This window comes from Neovison vison, chromosome 6, assembly GCF_020171115.1.
Source record: "Neovison vison isolate M4711 chromosome 6, ASM_NN_V1, whole genome shotgun sequence".
Classification (NCBI taxonomy): Eukaryota; Metazoa; Chordata; class Mammalia; order Carnivora; family Mustelidae; genus Neogale; species Neogale vison.
Genome location: NC_058096.1, coordinates 212,758,239 through 212,779,207, shown reverse-complemented (window position 1 = coordinate 212,779,207; position 20,969 = coordinate 212,758,239). Strand labels below are relative to the sequence as shown.

The 20,969-nt window shown below is 51.5% G+C and overlaps 2 protein-coding genes and 1 long non-coding RNA gene across 3 annotated transcripts; 1 reads left to right on the top strand and 2 right to left on the bottom strand.

Annotated features, from left to right (window-relative positions):
* Positions 1-482: 482 nt before the first annotated feature.
* Positions 483-9,515, bottom strand: LOC122909595. Its single transcript, XR_006385166.1, has 4 exons — positions 9,461-9,515; positions 9,095-9,162; positions 6,611-6,716; positions 483-503 (listed from the first exon to the last, which is right to left on the bottom strand). It is a non-coding gene; the product is annotated as an uncharacterized LOC122909595 (long non-coding RNA).
* A 323-nt stretch (positions 9,516-9,838) lies between these two features.
* MPV17L2 (MPV17 mitochondrial inner membrane protein like 2) lies at positions 9,839-12,983 on the top strand. The gene is made up of 4 exons (XM_044253918.1): positions 9,839-10,123; positions 10,749-10,919; positions 11,869-11,945; positions 12,054-12,983. Exons 1-4 carry the CDS (start codon positions 9,937-9,939, stop codon positions 12,237-12,239), a joined length of 621 nt encoding a protein of 206 aa, XP_044109853.1. The 5' UTR covers positions 9,839-9,936; the 3' UTR covers positions 12,240-12,983.
* Positions 12,984-13,039: 56 nt separating this feature from the next.
* RAB3A (RAB3A, member RAS oncogene family) lies at positions 13,040-18,106 on the bottom strand. The gene is made up of 5 exons (XM_044253917.1): positions 17,971-18,106; positions 16,619-16,846; positions 15,426-15,544; positions 14,789-14,913; positions 13,040-13,892 (listed from the first exon to the last, which is right to left on the bottom strand). Exons 2-5 carry the CDS (start codon positions 16,844-16,846, stop codon positions 13,702-13,704), a joined length of 663 nt encoding a protein of 220 aa, XP_044109852.1. The 5' UTR covers positions 17,971-18,106; the 3' UTR covers positions 13,040-13,701.
* Positions 18,107-20,969: the final 2,863 nt, after the last annotated feature.

The window sequence follows — 20,969 nt, the reverse complement described above, 5'->3', positions numbered from 1 at the left end:
TAATAAAGATTAACAAGAGAAAGACAAATTTAGTAACACGCGTACGTCATGAATACATGGGAAATACCCACTAAAACTGGGTAAACTCCCCAAAGTGGTCAAAGCCACCACTTTTTTTTTTTTTAAAGATTTTATTTATTTATTTGACAGAGAGAGATCACAAGCAGGCAGAGAGAGAGAGAGGAGGAAGCAGGCTCCCTGCTGAGCAGAGAGCCCGATGCGGGCCTTGATCCCAGGACCCTGAGATCATGACCTGAGCCGAAGGCAGCAGCTTAACCCACTGAGCCACCCAGGCGCCCCAAAGCCACCACTTTAATTTTTTTTTCAGATTTTTTTATTTTGGGGGCACTTGGATGGCTCAGTCATTAAGCATCTGCCTTCGGCTCAGGTCATGATCCCAGCGTCATGGGACCAAGCCCCGCATTGGGCTTCCTGCTCATGGCGGAGCCTGCTTCTCCCTCTCCAGCTCCTTCCTGCTGTGTTCCCTCTCTTGCTGTTTCTCTCTGTCAAGTAAATAAAATCTTTTAAAAAGTTCCTTTTAATTTTTTAATTTTAGATTTTATTTGAGTGAGAGAGAGACAGAGCATGAGCAGGGGGAAGGGGCAGAGGGAGACACAGGCTCCCCGCTGAGCAAGGAGCCCAACATGGGACTGGATCCCAGGACCCTGGGATCATGACCTGAGCCAAGAGCAGACCACTTTTTTTTTTTTTTAAAGATTTTATTTATTTATTTGACAGAGAGAAATCACAAGTAGATGGAGAGGCAGGCAGAGAGAGAGAGGGAAGCAGGCTCCCCACTGAGCAGAGAGCCCGATGCGGGACTCGATCCCAGGTCCCTGAGATCATGACCTGAGCCGAAGGCAGCGGCTTAACCCACTGAGCCACCCAGGCGCCCCAAGAGCAGACCACTTTTAGCTGACTGAGCCACCCACACGCCCCTTTGTTTTTATTTCGCAATAATCTCCACACCCAATGTGGGGCTCGATTCACAGCCTGGAGATCAAGAGTAGTTCCACCAATGGAGTGAGCCAAGTGTCCCCTGAGTTGCTATTTTAAATACCATCCTCCTGGGTGGCTCAGTGGGTTAAAGCTTCTGCCTTCAGCTCAGGTCATGATCCCAGGGTCCTCGGATTGAGCCCCGCATTGGGCTCTCTGCTCAGCAGGGAGCCTGCTTCCTCCTATCTTTCTGCCTGCCTCTCTGCCTACTTGTGATCTCTGTCTGTCAAATAAATAAATAAAATCTTCTAAAAATACATACATACATACATACATACATACATACATACATAAATACCACCCTCCAGGAGTGCCTAGTGGCTCAGTGGGTTAAACCCCTGCCTTCGGCTCAGGTCATGATCTCAGGGTCATGGGATCAAGCCCTGCATCAGGGAACCTACTTCTCCCTCTCCCTCTTCTGGCCGCTCTCCCTGCTCATGCACACACTCTCTCTCTCTCAAATAAATAAATAAAATCTTAAAAAAAAGGGAGACACTCCATCTCTTTAGGACTCTCCCCAAAAAACCAGAACACCAGCCCAACCATGAGAAAACATCATCCCAACCCAGACTGAGGGACATTCTACAAGATATCTCACCAGTATTCCTCCAAAGTGCCAAGGTCATGAACAACAAGAGAAAACGGAGAAAGTGTCACTGACCGGAGGAAACTAACTTAGTGGGATCCTGGCTAAAGCAACATTTTAAGGAATAACTCGAATTATGATTAACATGGTACTATTCTTCTTTTCTTTCTTAAGATTTTATTTATTTGACGCAGAGAGAGAGAGAGAGACAGCGAGAGAGGGAACCCAAGCAGGGGGTAGTGGGAGAGGGAGAAGCAGGCTCCCAGCTGAGCAGGGAATCTGATGCAGGGCTCGATCCCAAGAATCTGGGATCATGACCTGAGCCAAAGACGGACGCTTAATGACTGAGCCACCCAGGTGCCCCAAACACGGAACTACTCTTGCCTCAAATCAGCCAAGGCTCTTCTAGGAATCTGACAGATAGAAACGTATCACAGACAGTGAGGGTATTAACCAAACTCCCTTTAGATGAACTGATTGGGATAATTATGCCTGCAAAATCCTTCCTGGAATATCACCTATTATCACATTCACATTCTATCATACCAACAAGATCGCTGGAGGCGGGCACGCAGGTGCACACCTGCGGTAGAAACCTTGGGGCCATCCTAGACTCCTGCCTCTCACACCTCCTGATGTAGAAAAAGATGACCGACTCACACAGTGAGATCTTTCTGAACTACAGACCAGTATATGGGCAGAGAGAGTTTATGGCTTCAATTCTAAAAATTTTCAGCCTTTGGGGCGCCTGGCTGGCTCAGTTGGTAGAGCGTGTGACTCTTGATGTCAGGGTTGTGAGTCAAGTCCCATGTTGGGTGTGGAACCTACTTACATAAATAAGTAATTAATTAAACAAAATAAAATAATATTTCAACCATGGGAGAAGACAATACATGGTGAAGGCAAGGTAAAATTTAGAATTTGATTTGGGGAACTTGGTTGAAAATGTCAATGGTTTGAACATTTGATTAAATAGAAGGGCAGGGGGTGCCTGGGGGGCTCAGGTCATGATCCCAGGGTCCTGGGATCGAGACCCGCATCAGGCTCCCTGCTCAGCAGGGAGCCTGCTCCCCACACCCACTGCCTGCCTGTCTGCCTACTTGTGATCTCTGTCAATAAATAGATAGATAGATAGATAGATAGATAGGAGGGCAGGAGCCTGGCTGACCCAATCAGTGAAACATGTGACTCTCAGTCTCAGGGTTGTGAGTTCGAGCCCCAATTACAAAACAATACTGTATTACTTATTTTTTAATTTTATTTATTTATTTAAGAGAGAGAGAGCGCTTGAGCAGCGGGAGGGGCAGAGGGAGAGAGGAGCAGATGCCCAGCTGAGCAGGGAGCAGGAGGTGGGGCTCGATCCCAGGATCCTGGGATCATGACAACACCCTGAGCAGAAGTCGGATTCTTAATCGACTGAGCCACCCAGGTGCCCCTAATCTGTTACTTATTTAACCAAAGTGACAACAAAAGGCTTTAAAGACAAAAACAGTAAGTTCTACAGTTGGGGGTCAGGGGAAGGCTTAGCTCTTTTAATATTGAGGAGACTCAGTTTTCCTAAGTAATCAAAGACCTCCAAGCAACAGCATTTTGGTAAAACATAGAAAATCTTTGTTTTCCCCGTGAATCACTCAACAGGTAAAGAAAAGCCTTTGACCATAATCCAAGATAAGGTCGTTCTTTTAACAGAGAAAGCAGATCAAATTCTAGTCTGCACAGTTACACTGATATTGAAGCTCATTGTTAAAACCCTTATAATAAATCCATGTGATTTGCACAACCTTGCCCGCACAAAATACAATTTTCTCTCTCTCTTTCTCCCTCTCCAACTTTCTCTACCGGCTTAGATTTTGGTCCTTTGTTTTCCTCATTCTTATTTTGAACCAGTCTTTAAATACGCTTAAGTTAAGACAAAATTACTCTCCTTCCAGCCTTCATATTTCCTTCATTTCCTACCAAAACACACCCTATTTTCCTTGCACATTTTTTGAGTTTTTTTCCTGTACCCTGATTAGTAATAATAGTTTCATTTTCTTATATTGATTCGAATATATAACACTTATTTCCAGTAAAACCAGGAAGCCAGCAGTTGTAAACTGTAGACAAGCCAACATTCCGCCCTAGGTCAGCAAATCTTTGAGTCCACAGTTTTGTCATTCCTGAAGGCATACGCTTTCTTACAGTGCAATATTTCAATGTGTCAGGGGCTCCTGGGTGGCTCAGTCAGTTAAGCATCTGCCTTCAACTCAGGTCATGATCCCGGGGTCCTGGGATCGAGCCCCGCATCTCCCTGGTCAGCGGGGAGTCTGCTTCTCCCTCCCCCTCTGCCCCTCCCAGCACCCCCCCACCCCCTCCGGCTCATGCTCTCTCCTCTCTCTCAAATAAATAAATAAGATCTTAAAAATTTTTTTTGCAAAAAAGAAAAAACAATATTTCAATGTGCCAAAGGACACGTTCACAAACTAACCAAGTATCTTTTAGTCCATCTGTAAAAATCAAGAAGACAAAGGAGATAAACTTCAACTTATTTTTAGTAAGTATGTTTCAGCATTTTATCTTATTTGGAAAGGATCTAGATATTCAACAATTATCCATCATCTAACTTAGCCAAACTTCAAGGTTCCAAGTTTCCCAAAGGATTTGGCAAACTACTTTTGAGCTGACTTTTTTTTTTTAAAGATTTATTTATTTATTTGACAGAGATCACAAGTAGGGTGAGAGGCAGGCGGGGTGGGGGGTGGAAGCAGGCTCCCTGCGGAGCAGAGAGCCCAATTTGGGGCTCCATCCCAGGACCCTGGGATCATGACTTTAGCTGAAGGCAGAGGCTTAACCAACTGAGCCACCCAGGCACCCAAACAGTTCACTTTTAACATAGATTTTGTTCTTAGGGTTGAATTTATAGTTTTATAATCTTAAACAGAGAGATAATGTGTTTGACTAATCTTATGTAAGCACTTTTTAAATAAGTCAATTAAATATTTAGAGCTCTTGACATTGACTTTTTAGCAATAGCTTCTGGAGGTAGAAAAATATTACATAAACATGAGAGACACATACAATCACAGATCTTATAGCCATTATTTTTAAATTTTAGGCCATGAGACAGGTACAAGAACACAAAACTCACATGTTTAAAAAAATAGAGTTGAGGGGCGTCTGGCTGGCTCAGTTGGAAGACTGTGTGAGTCCAACTCGGGGTCATGAGTTTACGCCCCGTGTTGGGTATAGGGATTACTTTAAAAAAAATCTTTTTTAATTATTTTTTAATCTTTAAAAAAAAATAGCTGAGGAGGCCCTGGGTAGCTCAGTCATGAGGGACTCTTGATCTCTGGGCCATGAGTTCAGGCCCCATGTTGGGCATTGAGCTTACATTTAAAAAAAATTAAATTAGGGGTACCTGGCTGGCTCAGTTGGTAAAGCATGCGACTCTTGGTCTCTGGGTTGTAAGCTGGAGTCCCATGCTGGGTGAAAAGCTTACTTAAAAAAAAAATTAAAATCCTTAAAAAATTTTTTTAAATAAATTTAAAAAATTTTTAAAAAGTAGTTGAATTGAAACTATGTTTCTGGCAGATGGAACAAGTTACTAATGTTTGCAAAGAAGACTTTTAAGAGATTTCACATGCTAGTTTGTTCTCAAATAGCCCTCTGACTAGGTAGTTCCTTTTAGCTTTGGAGAGAAGGCTTTGGAAATAGTTCCTGTCAGCCTGGGAACATTAGCCTCCAATTAGGCTGATTTCTGTCTACAGAGTTCCAGTAAGAATAAAAAGAGTCCTGGGGTACCTGGGTAGCTCAGTTGGGTATGCATCTGCATTTAGCTCAGGTCATGATCCCAAGGTTCTGGAATCAAGCCTCCTGTCGGCCTTCCTGCTCAGTGGGGAATCTGCTTCTCCCTCTCCCTCTCCCTCTACTCCTCCCCCCTGCTCAAGTTCTCTCTCTCTCTCAAATAAATAAATAAAATCTTAAAAATAAAAAGAATTTAAAAAGTCCTTTCAAATATCTTATCAGGTTTCAGCTCAAACAAACTAAGTTTTCTGGCACTACTGAACTCCCTTTTTTTTTTTTTTTAAGATTTTATTTATTTATTTGACAGACAGAGATCACAAGTAGGCAGAGAGAGAGAGAGAGAGAGAGGAAGGTAAGCAGGCTCCCTGCTGAGAGAGAGCCCAAGGCGGGGCTCGATCCCAGCACCCCGGGATCACGACCCCAGCAGAAGGCAGAGGCTTTAACCCACTGAGCCACCCAGGTGCCCCTCCTTTTTTTTTTTTTTTTTTTAAACCAGAAGTATACCTATTCCAAGTGATTCAGAACCCAAACCCAAACCAAAGCCTTTTATGATCCAACCAGGGACACAAGAGATGCCTCCAAGAGCGTACAAAAGATGCATTCTTCCCAAGATCCAGAGTCACTCTCAAAGACAACCAAAAGACAGACAGACAGACAATTCTCTAGAGAGCTGACAATGACCCTAGCCACAGTGGAGTACAACTCACATATCTGTCTGCTCGTCGACATATTCCCAGGGCTCCTAACCTGATGTCTGGTCCCCTGCAGCATGCAGAAAGCCAAGCCAAGCTTTCAGCACACAAAAGGAGACTTATAACAGGGGCGCCTGGGTGGCTCAGTGGGTTAAAGCCTCTGCCTTTGGCTCAGGTCATGATCTCAGGGTCCTGGAATGGAGCCCCACATTGGGCTCTCTGCTCAGCAGGGAGCCTGCTCCCCTTCCCCACCTCTGCCTGCCTCTCTGCCTAATTGTGATCTCTGTCTGTCAAATAAACAAATAAAATCTTTTTAAAAAATTAAAAAAAAAAAAAGAAGGAGACTCATACAGAAAGCAATAGCTGTCCTTGGAGGCGGGACCAACAAGTGGGTACCCAAAACCAAATTTACAAGAGTCACAAAGTTTCCAAAGAACTAATCCTTACAAATGCTTGTCTCTTGCCCATCTACACCCAGAGGGGATGGACAAAGAAATTTTTACCATCCTCTCCCAACAGAGATCCAGAAAGCAAACGAGGCAAAAATTCTTACCTTACCTGTGGGCTTCATCAGGCCCCAGGACCTGTCAGCTGCAGATCCCAGAGCCAACAGAGGCCCAGCCAATGCGATCCCATCCTCATTACCAAACCGGGGGAACCTTTACAAGAAAAAAAGAAGATCCAAGAAGTAATTGGGCCTCGGTAATTTACCTACTAGGTTCAACAGAGGGAGACAAGGATGGAAAAACAACTGAAGGATGTGCAGAGACTACAGGAAGATCAATTATTTTAACAAGGTCTGTTTGGGGCGCCTGGGTGGCGCAGTGGGTTAAGCCTCTGTCTTCAGCTCAGGTTGTGATTCTTAGGGTCCTGGGATCGAGCCCCACATCTGGCTCTCTGGTCAGCGGCGAGCCTGTTTCCCCTTCTTTCTCTGCCTGCCTTCTAATCTCTCTCTGTCAAATAAAGAAAATCTTAAAAAAAAAAAACACAAAAAACCAAGGTCTGTTTGAACGGATGCCTTCAGCCTCAGCTTCCCCTCTGGTAATAACAGTGTTTCTTTCTCCTGGTACAGGGGCGGCACCTTCCACTTGGGGAATTTTATCTCCTGGTCTTAGGAAGGGAAAAGCAGCTCAGTATATCCGTTGTGCATGTTGCTGTCTTTCAAAAGAATCAATCCGCCAGAGCGGCGTATTTGGGGGTGGCCTATCTTGACCACCTTCAAAAGAGACACTAAATACCACAGGTCCAGATACCAAAGTCCCTTCTTCCTGATGTACTCCTTTTTTTTTTTTTTTTAAGATTTTATTAATTTATTTGATGGAGAGAGAGAGAGATCACAAGTAGGCAGAGAGGCAGGCAGCGGATAGAGGGGGAAGCAGGCTCCCTGCTCAGCAGAGAGCCCCACTCGGGCCTCGACACCAGTACCCTAAGATCATGACCTGAGCCAAAGGCAGAGGTTTAACCCACTGAGCCACCCAGGTGCCCACCCCCCTTAGGATTTTATTCTTAAGTAATCTCCACACCCAACAGGGGGCTCGAACTCACAACCCCAAGATCAAACGCCACCCATTCTGCCAACTGAGCCGGCATATAGTAAATAGTTTAGTTACAGACCATGCGGTCTTTGTTGCAATCACTCATTGTAGTGAGAGAGGAGACAATACAGAAACAAATGGGCAAGGCTCTGTTCAAATTATAGCTTTATTTATGGTTTAAAAATTTGATTTTCATTTAATTTCCATGTCATAGAATATTATTCTATTTTCCCCCAACCTTTTGTCAACTAAGAAAAGGAGGCAAAACTGAAAAGGAGCAAATGTTTCTTTTGGGGGCTCAGAATTACAATTTGGGAGCCCAGATTCCAGAGTAACCAGGAAAGTGTCTCCTTCATGGAGGGAAAGGGTTATGAGAAAGAAGGAAGGGGTAATTACCTGATTTAGATAAAGAAGAAAGAAATCCTACTAATTTGGTGCTGACTGAAGTTGGAAAGATGTTAGGGTTCGAAGCTGACGGCCAAGAAAAAAATTCTTGAGACATCTTTGGTGCAAAAAGGTGGTTTTATTACAGGAAGGGGACAGCACCCGGGGGCAGAAGGAGCTGCACTGTGGTCATAAGGAGTGGCCAGTTACATACTTTCAGGTTGGGAGGGGGTTAGGGAGAGCATAATTCTCTAAGCAAACTGGAAGCAAGGTTTCCAGGACGTCCAAGGGGCTAGCTCTTGTTGGGAAAATGTCATTTATTACTGTCTAGTAAAACCTGAGTCATGAGAACCTTCCGATGCATATCGGTGGTCATATGCTTGAGGGATGATTGCCAACATGTATCTTGGGGGGGTAGAGATAAAGGAAGTTTCCGAAGGAATTTTTATGTTAAAGTAGACTTACAGGATCCTGGGGGTCAGGTTAAGATTGCCTTTTGCCCTGAGCAAAGTATTATCATCAAGGCAGCTGAGTCCCTAGAGGAATGTCACTTTGCCCGTTTCAAGGACTTGTCAGTGGGCTTGGGGTGTAGTAGTAAGGAAATTAAATTTTCTTTTGCCTTTGTCACCCACATCACTGACCAGCTGAGTCACTTCTGGTTATTATAATTTTATTGGTGCTATCAAATGAAACTGCCCCTGATATTATTAACTTTACTTCTCCATATGATCCCAATGCCAATTGCTCTGTTGAAATTTTATGAGCAACTGCTTGTAAAATTATTGCTGCTTCTGGCCAGTCTATGAGCGCATTCATTGTAAAGGAAACTGGGGATTCAAAACGGATTCTCGGGCGCCTGGGTGGCTCAGTGGGTTAAGCCGCTGCCTTGGGCTCAGGTCATGATCTCAGGGTCCTGGGATCGAGTCCCGCATCGGGCTCTCTGCTCAGCAGGAAGCCTGCTTCCTCCTCTCTCTCTCTCTGCCTGCCTCTCTGCCTACTTGTGATCTCTCTCTCTGTCAAATAAATAAATAAAATATTAAAAAAAAAAACCGGATTCTCTCATGTCCAGAAACTTTATACTATTTCACACATTTTAAAAATTTAAGAAACATTTTTACCTCTTGAACCTCACAGGAACAGCAACGGGATTTGGACCTCTGGCCGCAGTTTGCAACACCCTCGTTCCCTGTAAATAACGCATAGGTTTCCATGGAAACTCCTATTTTCCGCTACAGGAACACAGGAGGTAAAGTAGGGATATAGCTGTTTGCAGAGGTGCCTGTGGGGTTAAGTTAATGCACGCAACGTGCCCAGATCACCGCCTAGCGTTTTAACTATTACTATATTGGAACCGAGGTCAGATACCCAGCTAAAGGTCAAGGGGCCGCGGGCGCAGCCAAAGCATAACCCACTCCGACTTCCGTGAATCTTTGCAAGATTAGACTTCCGCCCGGGTCGAGCCGCCAAGGTCCCAGCTCAGATACCTTGAAGAATCGGAGAATCTGGAGCGCAACTAGTCTGGAGGGAGCAAGATTGGCCACCTCCACAGGGGAGGCGGGACAACAGGCGGTCGCTGGCGTAAGACTAGCCTGCGATTGGTCAATGCAGTATCGGGCTGGTTGGTTAGAGTCCGGCGACGCTTGTCCATAGGCTGGCGCGGAAAGGGGCGGGGAAGCGAGGTGGCAAGGCGACCATTGATCCGTGCGCTGTGGTGAGACGCTTATTTGCGATTGGCCCGCAAGTGGGGAAGGTAGCATTTGGCCTCGTTCAGCGATTGGCCGGGGAATGGGATGCCGGCCTTTTATTGGCTACTATGTCTAGAGCCCGGCAAAGTGGAGCGCCGAGCGGTCAGCGATCGGCTGGCGAGGGCTGGAGCGGGCGTGCAGACCGCGAAGACCGCGTGCGATTGGTCAGCGCCGGGAGGGCATCCCCGGTGCGGGGTCCTGCGGCTCGGTGGGCTATGGCTTCCGGCGGCTGGCGCTGGCTGCGCGCCCTGCGGGCAGTGGGGCAGCCCCTGTTTCAAGGCCGCGCGCTGCTCGTCACCAACACGCTGGGCTGTGGTGTTCTTATGGCGGTCGGGGACGGTGTGCGCCAATCCTGGGAGGTCCGCGCCCGGCCTGGCCAGAAGTTCAACCCCCGGCGCTCAGGTGAGCAAGTCTGGAGCCACTGGCCCTTGACCCCGGGGGACCTTTGAGCCCAATCTCAGAATCGGAGACCCCTGACCTGTGGCCTCAATTCCCGGTGGGACCCTTGACTATGGTGTGCATCCAAGACCCTCACAGCCCACGCTCGGGTCTCCGTCCCTCCTCCTCACCCCGGGGTCTCAGTCCGCTCCCCACCTCAGGTCTCCATCTCCTTCTACTTCCTGGTCCCTGTCCCCTCCCGGCCCCAGTTTCCGCCCACCCCCTCGTCCGCTTCCCTTACTCCAACACTGAGACCAAACACTGAGCACTGGAAACTACACCAAGGATAGTCAAGGGCTCAGCGTCTGGACCCAGCCAGCCTGGGATTGTGCCTTGGCCCCACACTTCCCAACCTGTTGTGCCTGTTTCCTCCTCCGGAAAGCAGAGCAGTGGTAGAACCCGCTCTCAGGGTAGTGAAGGGGATGAGGAGAGAAAACGGGAGAGGAGCCACTGGAACGGTGCCTGGCAGTGGGGCTTGTAATGGAAGAACTTACAGGTGGGCTCGGGGAGGGCTTCAGGTTTATCAGGGAGGGAGGGTACCATGGACTGGGGACTTGCTGGCCTGGCCTGACTCTTGAACTGCTCTCAGCGAGCATGTTTGCAGTGGGCTGCAGTATGGGTCCCTTCCTGCACTACTGGTACCTCTGGCTGGACCACCTGCTCCCAGCGTCTGGCCTCCCTGGCCTCCCAAACGTCCTCAGGAAGGTCCTCATCGACCAGCTGGTGGCCTCTCCCATGCTAGGCGTCTGGTACTTCTTGGGTAAGGAGCCTTGTGAGCTTGGGCTCTGCCCCCCCCCACACCATGTCAGGAGGGGCAGAGCCAGCTTTGTGTTAAGAGGGGTGCTGAGTTGGCGTTTCTGATGGGCCTCTTCTGTGTGTGGCTCTGGACTGGGTGCTGGGTCACGGTAGCGCCAGGACAGACCCACGGGGGGCAGGTATGAACGGCAGAGTCCGACAGCGGTGCTTTGTGTAGGAGGGATGAAGCGGTGTTGGGTGGGGCTGCCCTGGGCAGTGGTTGGGAGGACTGCCCAGAGGAGAGGCCACTCTGCTGAGACTTGAAGAAGGTGCCAGCAGGCATGAAGAATGGCCCATGCAAAGGCCCTGAGGCTGAAAGAAGAGTTGCTGAGGCTAGGGTTGTTGGGGTACAATCATCCAGCCCTTGGCTCTGAGAAGAGCGTCAGCCCCGCCCCCCTGAGCTTAGTTTCCTCCTTTGTGAAAGAAAGGAAATAAAACAGCCTCAGCCTCAGGAAGGGTGCATCTACCTTGGGGTGCCTGTGTGTCTGTTTGTCTGTTTATTTGTTTGTTTTTAGAGTAAGGGAAGTGGCAGGGGCAAAAGGGAGAGGGAGAGAGAGAATCCTAAGCAGGCTCCATGCCCATTGCGGAGCCCAACTTGGGCTCAGTCCCAGGACCCTGAGATCATGACCTGAGCCAAAAACCAAGAGCCAGTTGCTTAAACTACTAAACCATCCAAGTGCCCCTAAGGGAGTGTGTGTTTATTTCTGACCTCTCCCTCACTGGAACCAACTTGTTCTGCTGTGTTCCTCCACACCAGCCATTCTGATGTGTGTGGCCCTTCCCACCTCAAGGCTTTTAAACTTCCTGGTCTGTCTGCCTGGGACACCACTGTCCCTCGGGGTTCCTGCCCCATCTGCTCCATCACCGGTACTCCCCAGCCTCTGACACTCTTAATTTCTTGGTCTCCTTCCCAGGCCTGGGCTGCCTGGAGGGCCAAACCCTGGATGAGAGCTGCCAGGAGCTGCGGGACAAGTTCTGGGAATTCTACAAGGTGGGCCCTGCCCACCCCTTCATTCCCTTGCCCTGCCCTTCGCAGCCCCCCACCCCTACCCCTGTGCCAAGGCCCCGCCCCTCACCACACTCCCTCCCCTCCCCGCAGGCCGACTGGTGCGTTTGGCCGGCAGCCCAGCTGGTGAACTTCCTCTTCGTGCCCCCGCAGTTCCGAGTCACCTACATCAACGGCCTGACGCTGGGCTGGGACGCGTACCTCTCCTACCTGAAGTACCGGGTGAGCTCGGTGGGCGGACCAGACACCCAGGGGGCTCCTCAGGGGCCACATGTGTAAACTCCAAGTGGCAGTTCCGCTGTGCTCTAGGGTGAGGTCCTCCTGGGCCTGTGATAATCTGCCAAGCACAGCAGGTGCTCGGGGAGCTGATCCCCAGCAGGGTGAACACCCAGCCTCTCTGCTGTTTGATGACCTTGACCGGGTCCCTGCTGTGTCTGTCCCACAAGACTGAGCCCAGCGAGAAGACAGGTGGGTGAGGACTTGCTTGGGTGAAGAGGAGTCCACAGGGGTGGGCGGGCTGTGTGACCAGACACCTCTTGCACGGACAGATCCGGGGCCATCCACTCCTGGCTGTGTGGCCCTGGGCACTGTGCAGACTGAGCTGCCCCAGCCCTCCCAGCTGGGTGCCAGCCAGGGCGAGACTGACTCTGAGCACAACAGGCCTGGTCCCGGCCCCTCCCCAACCCCTGGGCATCTGGCTGGGCTGCCTCTTCCAAGCCCACTATAAGACCTGTTTCCCCATCTGGAAGGCAACCGTGAAGATGGTCATCCAGGAGCCTCTCTCACTACAGGCCCTCCGTGAACCAGTGACACACGTGTTCCCATCTGCAGCACGTGGCCCAAGCCAGGCAGTCCCAAGCCCCAACCCCTCAACACGGTTATGAGCTGGGCGTTGGGCACAAGGCGGGGACACAGCCTGGAGTTAGCCCCCAGAATCCGGAGCCTAAGTCAAGGCCCGGTGGCCTCTGTCTCATACTCAGGTCACAGACTGTAGAGATTCTATTAAATTCTCTCATCATTGCAGTTCCTGTGGGTGACCAAGGCCACCGTGGCAGGCTGGCACTCATAGGGACACAGCGTCATCCATTCGCTTTATTGGGTGTGTGTAGTGTTGTCATGACATCTCCTGGGGATCTGGGGGGCACGTTTGACACTCATGACGTCAGAACAGGTCTGGTGTTGGGGGGGGAGTCCCAGGGTGGCGAGTACCCACAGCAGCCCTCACCTCCACATAAGGGTAAAACGTAGGGGGTGAGGAGCCAGGCAGGCCGTTACCTGGCTCTGGTCCACCCCATGGTCCATGCTGAGATCCCCCCAACAGTGGCCTTGGCCCACCAAGTCCCAGCCGACAGGCTTGCTGACCTGACTACCTCCCCTCACCCAATCAGCCTGCCCTGGGGGGCGGCCATCGGGCCCCCTCTGCAAAACTGGTAACTGTTGATAGGGGTGAATTTTTAAAAAAGGTGGGGTCTTGAGAGGAGGGGGAGCGGTGAGTTCACAGGGCCACGACACGCCACGGCAGAGTGGGGACAGGGCTGTATGTACAGGGCGGGAGGGGGTGGGCAGGGAGCCTGCGCCCCTGGGGGACCTCTCCAAGAAATAAATAAATAAATAACTACAATAATAAATAAGGGTGAGGGGCTAAGTTGGGGGTGGGGGTCTCACGCCCTGGGCCAGTGCGGGGCTGGATCAGGCCCAGGGGGTGGGCAGGGGTGGGGCTGGGAGGGGGCAAGGGCAGCTCTCAGCAGGCGCAGTCCTGGTGTGGGGGCGCCTGCTGGTCCGTGAGCTGTGGGCCCTGCTTGGCGCCTGTGACTGCGGGGTCAGCCGTGTCCAGAGACTCGGACATCTTCTCACAGATGACATCCACCAGGCGCTCAAAGGTCTGCTTGACATTAATGTTGTCCTTGGCGCTTGCCTCAAAGAACTCAAAGCCTGTGGGTGGGGAGGGGAGGGGTGAGGACCCCGGCCCTGGCCCCACCCCCACCCCATCCCAGACATGCTTCTCAGAGGGCAGGGAACATCTGGAGATTTCTGGTGCTGACCACTTGTTAGAAGCGCCAACAAGTCCTGCAGGGAGGCCGCTCAGCCCTGTTTCTCATACTCTCCTTTGCTCTAAAACTGTCCCCTTCTCGTCTCCAGGCACCCTCCCCCCCAAGACCTGTTTCCTTGCTCCTGCCACCAGCCGTAACCTGTGCACTGGCCCCTGGCAGCATCTGACACTCCCATCCACCTGGGCCCTCCCTTGCTTACACACCCTGTGGCTCCCTGTCGCCCTCACAGGAGTCCCAGATCTTTGCCATATCGTTCAGGCCCCGTGTGATCAACCAGGTTTCCCCCAAGTGTCCCTTGTGTTCCAGCCATAGAAAATTACTTTCCACAACACCCAGGATCTTCCCCAGCTCCGGCCTTTACCTACAGTTTCCTTTGCCTGAGAAACCACCCTTTGCCTGAACTCCAGATCTAGCACCTTCCTCCAGGTCTTACCTACACCAGGCAGAGCCGCTCGCCGCCCCCATCAGTGCATTGCCCCAGCCCGGGTCTCTCCCTCCACCCCACAAAATGAGGCCTCTTGGGCCTAGCAAACCAACACGAGGCTGGCAGTGAGGGTGTCAGAGTGAGTCAGTAACTTAACTGCACTGCGAACTCCTATGCATCCTTCAAGATCCAGCTCCTGGCTCCAGGCCATTTGCAGAAAGTGTGAATTGGCTGGATTCAAATCCAAGCCTTGTCCTGACTTTGCTAGGAGGTCTTAGGGGTGTCCTCTCCCCTTACAGGGCCTCAGCGTCCCTTTCGCAGCCTGTTGGTGTGCAGCCCCGCTAGGCACTCACCGAGGTGGTCAGCCAACTGTCGGCCACGCTCGGATGATACCACTCGCTCATCCTCCATGTCGCACTTGTTCCCCACTAGCAGCACCTGGGCATTGTCCCATGAGTACGTCTTGATCTGGGTCGACCTGGGGGAAGCAGCGATGAGTGGGTTAGGCCTGGGAAGATTCAAGCTCCACTGACCTCTGTCTCCCCCTCCCTCGCCACCCTCTAGCCCTCCACCTCCCGATTATTGCTTGAACTTGGCAGGCTTGGTCCTTCCTCCTGGCCTCTGTCCTGCCAGGAACATGGTCCCACGGCTCCCTGATCTTCAAAAATCCCTTTCACGCAGGTTTGCCCGCCCTTCCCAGAGCCCCACCCCGCAGACACAAGACCTTCTCCCTCTCCTAATTCAGAAATTTCCCTAAAATGTATCATTACTTTGGGCAGAAATGTAAACGTTTCTGTTCTTTCACCCAATACAAACTGACCTTATATTTTCTGCCCCTTCCCTGATTTTTTTTTCTTCTTAACCTATATATTTACAACGAGCTCCTTTATTCCCCTTAGTTGGAGCCAGTGCCACCATGTTTTTGTTATTACAGAGCAGGTCAGAATCCAGCTCCAAAGACCGTCGGGGAGGGCATGAGGCTGTGCTCACCAGTCCTGCACGGCGTTGAAGGACTCTTCATTGGTAATGTCATACATGAGGATAAAACCCATGGCTCCCCGGTAGTAGGCAGTGGTGATGGTCCTGTACCGTTCTTGCCCTGCTGTGTCCTGGGAGGAAGAAAAGATGGGGGTCAGAGAGGCCCCACACGTGAACAACTAAGAGTGGAAACCAACTCTGAAATTGTCCAGTCCAGCCCCGGTGAGAACTGGAGAGGAGCAGGGGCCAGCCCAAAGGCACAGTGGGTCAGGAAAGCCGACTGGTCACCTACACGGAGAACATGGGGTTCAACCACTCTCTGGAGGCAGGTACCTACAGAATCATTCAGTCATTCATTCAACATACCTGCGCGTTGACCTGTGTGTGCCACACCCCGTGCTGGGCACCGGGGACACAGCTGTTAACAAAATGGACAAGAATCACCGCCTCGTGGAACCAACTACCCAGTACAGGAAACAGACGATAAACACGTAAAAAGGAAGAAAATGTATCCCGTATCAGAGGGTGATGTAGACAGAGGAGAAAAAGAAAGTTGGACAGAGAAGGCCGGGCAGTGGGCGAGGGTGTGATTTTAGAAGCTGAAGGGAGTGAGGAGGGAACCATGTGGAGATTTGGGGAAAGACAATCCAGGCCAAGGGCACAGCAGGGGCCAAGGTGCTGAAGTGGGTCTGTGCCGGGTGCATCTGAGAAACAGTGAGGAGGTGGAGGTAGAAGGAGACAGACCAGGCAAGGTCTCCCAGGCCAGGGGATGGGTGAAGTTGGAGCCATGGGAACACAGTGAGCACAGAAGGGACAGTTCCAGCTTGGGATTTAACAGGTTCCTTCAGGCCTCCTGTCCCAGAGGATGAGGTTGGGGCCAAGATCCTGATGAAACCTCATGAAGACTCACAAGAAAGAACATAAAGGGGGAAACTGAGGTACCGAGCTAAGTGATGCTCTCCATAACAGCAGGCAGAGGAGGGGACCCAGCCTTGGCTCCTTCCTCACTCCTGGAGAGCAGTGATGAGGCACCCATGGGAGAACAGGGCACTGTCTTCTGGGCTTCTAACCCCTGATACACAGTAGGCACCCGATAAATGCCCAGTGTGTGAATGAATGAATCGAGACAGGAAAGAGGCAAAGCAGGGGCTGCTTTTCTGGAAAGGTAAACTGGTAAGAGACAGGAGCTCTCCAGCTGGACCCACCCAGATCTGCAGCTTGATCCTCTTGTCGTTGCGGTAGATGGTCTTGACCTTGAAGTCGATGCCCACAGTGCTGACGAAAGCAGGCGTGAAGGAGTCGTCTGCATAGCGGAATAGGAATGATGTCTTGCCCACGCTGCTGTTGCCAATGATGAGGATCTTGAACATGTAGTCAAAGTTCTGGTCCGAGGACTCCTTCTGCCCATAGCGTGAGTCTGTGGCAGATGCCATCTGGGTGTGCAAGGTGTAGGTAAGCCTGAGGAGTCCCCTTCCAGACCCCAACTGCCCAAGTCCCAGGCACAGGGTAAAGAGAACTCCAGAGCTCTTGAGAGGGACTAGTGTTTATAGAGATTACCCTCATCTGGTCAGGAGCCCTCGTACCAATGGTGGGGCTCACGGCAAAGGGTGGGCCATGACCTTGAAAGGCCGGAAGTGTCAAGGGAGGAGCTCAGAGATGGGGATGGGGACACCCCTGTAGACCCCTCCAGCACGCCTTTCCCCCCAGGTCGGGCTGTAATTCTACACTCTAAGGCTGAGCAGGTAGGGGTGGCTGCGGCCGGCCCCGCCCCCCATCAATCATTTATGTTGTTCAGAACGGAGGCAAGTGCACACGCGTGTACGTTCCCGCGGGGATGTGCGTCGCAGCTCGCAAGCAGGGAAAGATCAGGCTGAGACAGCTGGTCGTGTGATAGGGGCGGGGCGTGCACACGCTAACGTGCACGCAGTAGGAACACACCCGTTCACGCGTGTGCACATCAGAGTCGAATACACTCGGTGCACAGGAAAGACACACTTGTGCGCACACCAACACACATATGCAAATGTACAAACCCACCCGTGCTCAAAGCCTCCTCCACCTATGCAGGCGTGTACACGACACCCACGCGGACACGCATTCCCGTGCACGCACACGCACACGCACAGTCCGTGCGTCTCCTTCCACCCGCGTGCGGCATGCACTCTCCGGGGTCGGGACACCCACAGGGTCACACGAGCATACCCCGGTACATAAGCAAAAGGGTATGCACACAGATCCGCTGGCACAGGCGGGCGCGCATACGCGTGTTCACACCACACGCACGCGCACGCACAGAGCCTCCCGCGCGCACAGCTTCCCGCAAGGCACTAGCCTCCCCTCCCCCTCCGCCGCAGAGGCCAGGGGTGGGAGGGGGTGGGGGTGAGGAGCGGGCAGTTAGGGGGAGCCAGGGCCCTACCCCTACTAGGGCTGTGACCGCCGTATCCTTCCCCCATTTAACCCTAGCCAACCTCGTCCCCTACTCGGGCAAGCCCATCAGTCAAATGAAGGTTATGTAGGTGTTCGGAGAGGCGGCGACCCAGGCCGCCCCGGAACTCACCTTGCCCTGCACCGATGCGCTCGTGACCCTAGCGGCAGCGACTTTTTGGTGGCGGTGGTGCCGGGGCCCCCTGCGTTGATGTGGGGCTGCGCGACAGGGGCAGCGGCGGCGGCAGCAGCGGCTCAGGCCCCTGCAGTCCGCGGTGACGTCCTGCAAAGAGTGAGGCGGGGCCTCACATGCAGATACAGCCGTGACGCCATCCTGGGGCGGAGCCGCGCCTGGAGAAGTAGCTCGCTGACGCACGTAGAGCCAGGAGGGGCGGGGCTCCTGCGCAGATTGACGCACGAATGGGGCGGGAGCCAGTGTGCTTATCCAGTAGCGCGCGGGGGAGGTGTCTACTTGCTCCGCCTCCTGCCTGTGTAGGGGAGGCGGGACTGAGTGCCAACCTCTCACTGGCTTAAACGTCCGAGCGACGGACTGATTACCAATCAGAGATCACCACCTTTCTGTTCTGGTCCAATGATGGCTCCCAAGTGGTTGCGGGGATGAAGGGTTGAGGCCTTCACTGAGCCTGGGTCTTCAGGGGGCGTTCCCTTTCCCCGCCCCCTCCCACCTTTGGTGTGGGACTTCCGTGGTCCCCGCCCTGTTTTGGGTGCAACGACCTCTGGTTAAAAGCGTTCCCAATTCCCAATTTCAGAAAAGAGGAGTAGGCAGCATACCCCCTAACTACGGGTTCAAAATAAGGATAAATGAAGAAAAAGCGACAGTAGGGGTCAAGAGGGACCCCTTGCAATTTCTGAGGTTTAAGATCTCCAAAGAGGACCGGGTTGATAGATGCCCGATCCTGTTTCTGAGATGAAAAAAAAAAAAAAAGAAAAGAAAAAAATTGGGATCAAGGGAACTAATTTCTAGAAAAGAAGGAAAGGGCTAACCGACACAAGAACCCCACCTCTCCCTGAGACCCACTTTCCGGAGAAAAACTCGAAGATAATGCTGAAGCAGGGCAAAGAAACGGCTCACCTCCTAAATCCCCGCAAACCTGCAGGAAACAACAACGGGAAGTGGGGAGGGTCTTAGCGAGGTTCAAAGACCCCAAAATAAAGATGGGGCTGGGAGATGCTTAACCGATCCTGGTTCCTGACTTAAATGACAGGGAACCCATTCCCCCCATCCTGGGTAAACAAGACTCAGAGAGTGGGGACTGAGGGGCTCAGGCGTTTATTTCCCCAAATCTTGAGGGGGGAAATGTCAGAATGGCGGAGAGGGGCGGGAGAATGAGATCCTTACCCCCTTTTGGGGCCCCTCCCCCTCAACTCCGGTACCCAGACCAGGAGGAGCGTGGCCCCCAGAGAATCCTGATCTCCTTGCTTCCTCCCCAGGCGCGGGGCGGGAAGGGCGGGCGGTGTTCGTCCTGTTTATAAAAAGCTCGCCAGCTGCGGAGGCGCCTAGAGACCAGAATAACTTAGCGCCTCGAGCCCGCCTCCTCCCCTCGCCCCCTGGAAGTGCGGGACGTCCCTCACTTTTTCCGCAAGCGTTTGGGAAACCTATTTTTATTAAGGGCAACATTTTTGTCCCTCTCCTCCACTCGAGACTATAGAAGTATTAAGAACCTACTGCGGAGAATTGGAAAATTGAGAAAAACATGAAAAATAAACAAAAATAGGGGCGACTGGGTGGCTCAGTGGGTTCAAGCCTCTGCCTTCGGCTCAGGTCATGATCCCAGGGTCCTAGGGTCGAGCCCCGCGTGGGGCTCTCTGCTCAGCGGGGAGCCTGCTTCCTCCTCTCTCCGCCTGCCTCTCTGCCTACTTGTGATCTCTGTCAAATAAATAAATAAAATCTTAAAAAAAAAAAAAAAGGAAAGAAAAATAAACAAAAATAAATTCACCCCTAATCTCCCCCTCCAGGGAGACTGGCAGTCGGTGGCGCCCTAAACATGGCTGGCCCAGTGGAGGTGAAGATGCCTAAGGCTGCTCAGCTTCCTCACTTCCCAAATGCTTGTTTTGGGGTTTGTACGTGGGTGGCACTCAGAAATACCTGTTTTGGTGCCCCCCAAGGGGAAAAGGCCTACAACAAGGCACGTCGTTGCTGAACAGAGGGATTTTTTTTTTTAATGTATTTATTTGAGAGACAGAGCACAAGCAAGGGAAGGGACAGAGGGAGAAGCAGACTCCCCACTGAGCATGGAGCCCCACACGGGGACCAATCCCAGGACCCTGGAATCATGGCCTGAGCCAAAGGCAGACCCTAAACCACCTGAGCCACCCAGGAGCCCTTGGATTTGTTTGTTTGTTTGTTTTAATTTTATTTTTTAAAGATTTTTATTTATTTGACAGAGATCACAAGTAGGCAGAGAGGGGTGGGGGGGGTGAGCAGGCTCCCCGCTGAGCAGAGAACCTGAAGCCGGGCTCCATCCCAGGACTGTGGGATCAGGACCTGAGCCAAAGGCAGAGGCTGTAACCCACTGAGTCACCCAAGCACCCCGGGATTTGTATTTTAAAGTAAAAATAATAAAAGGCCTTTATTTGTAAGAATCAGCATTCCACTCCAGAATTAAGGATGGCTGAATGGGGGACTGTTGCACAGGGGTGGATGCCAGAGCTGGTGAGAGAAAGGGATTAAACCCTTCTAAGTCCCATCCCACTTAGAGTAAAGCCCAGACTCCACCTCACAGCCCAGGCCCCCTAGCCACCTACTTCCCACCAACTACCTCCCCATCTCATCTTTCTCCTCCAGTTAGATGCTCCCTTTGGTTCCAGGGGGCAATCCTGCCTCAGGACCTTTCTACCTGCTGTTCCCGCTGCCTGGAGCACTGTTCCCCAACCTCCTTCCAAACCTGGCTCTCTCATCCCCTTCAGATCTCTGATGGACACCCACCTCCTTTCAGAGGTTCCAATTTCATGTCACCTCCTATCACATCACCATATTTTTCCTTCCTGGCACATCCCGTATGAGAAATAATTATTTGCGGGGAGCTTGGGTGGCTCTATCAGTTAAGAGTCCCACTTGATCTCAGCTCAGGTCTTGATCTCAGAGTCATGAGTTTAAGCCTTGCATTGGGC